The 792-nt window shown below is 57.8% G+C and overlaps 1 protein-coding gene across 1 annotated transcript in view; it reads right to left on the bottom strand.

The window, feature by feature from the left end:
* Positions 1-119: 119 nt before the first annotated feature.
* LOC121354235 (deoxyguanosine kinase, mitochondrial-like) overlaps positions 120-792 on the bottom strand; it is a 2,032-nt gene continuing 1,359 nt past the window's right edge. The window contains exon 2 of the mRNA XM_041468674.1: positions 120-517. Coding sequence (XP_041324608.1) covers positions 215-484 — 270 coding nt within the window. The 5' untranslated portion in view covers positions 485-517 and the 3' untranslated portion in view covers positions 120-214. The remainder of the gene's footprint in view (positions 518-792) is intronic.

The raw sequence follows: 792 nt of genomic DNA, 5'->3' as shown, positions 1-792 counted from the left end.
ATATACATATATTTTATATATATAATATATATACATTTAAAAATATATATAAAAATGTAAAACATATAAAAATAAAATACATCAAAAATACATGTTTCATCTACAAAATGGCACGAAGACAAGACCAAGGTTCAACCTAAGGTTCAGTTAAGGTAAAAAACCCCAATGTGGGGCACACGTGGTGCCCACCGAGCCGGGCATCCCCCAAAAGCCTTCAAGGGCCACCCCCCAAACACCCCCAAATGCCATTGCTGCCACTCAGCACCCCTGTGGGGACACTCTGCCCACCCTGGGCGCCCACCCCCAGCCCGTGCCCCTTTTTGGGGTACCTGTCACTGAACACCGAGCGCTCAAAGACCCGCACGGCCGGGGGGGTCCCGGGGGTGCCCCCGCCCTCCTCGGGGGGCTCCAGCGCGGCCTTGAGGCGGCTCAGGCACGACAGGGTCTGGAAGGTGTAGGACCAGCGGGCAGGCTCCTGGTACATCAGCTGCAGCAGGTTGGCACAGCCCTGGGGCTCCTGCGGGGACATTTGGGGTGGCAGCAGGTTGGCACAGCCCCCCAGCACCTGTGGGGACATTTGGGGTGGCAGCAGGTTGGCACAGCCCCTGACACCTATGGGGACATTGGGGTGGCAGCAGGTTGGCACAGTCCCCTGACACCTATGGGGACATTGGGGTGGCAGCAGGTTGGCACAGTCCCCTGACACCTATGGGGACATTGGGGTGGCAGCAGGTTGGCACAGCCCTGGGGCTCCTGCGGGGACATTTGGGGTGGCAGCAGGTTGGCACAGCC

This window comes from Pyrgilauda ruficollis, unplaced genomic scaffold, assembly GCF_017590135.1.
Source record: "Pyrgilauda ruficollis isolate IOZ18807 unplaced genomic scaffold, ASM1759013v1 scaffold2255, whole genome shotgun sequence".
In the NCBI taxonomy this organism is placed as follows: domain Eukaryota; kingdom Metazoa; phylum Chordata; class Aves; order Passeriformes; family Passeridae; genus Pyrgilauda; species Pyrgilauda ruficollis.
This window is presented reverse-complemented; position numbering and strand designations above follow the sequence as displayed.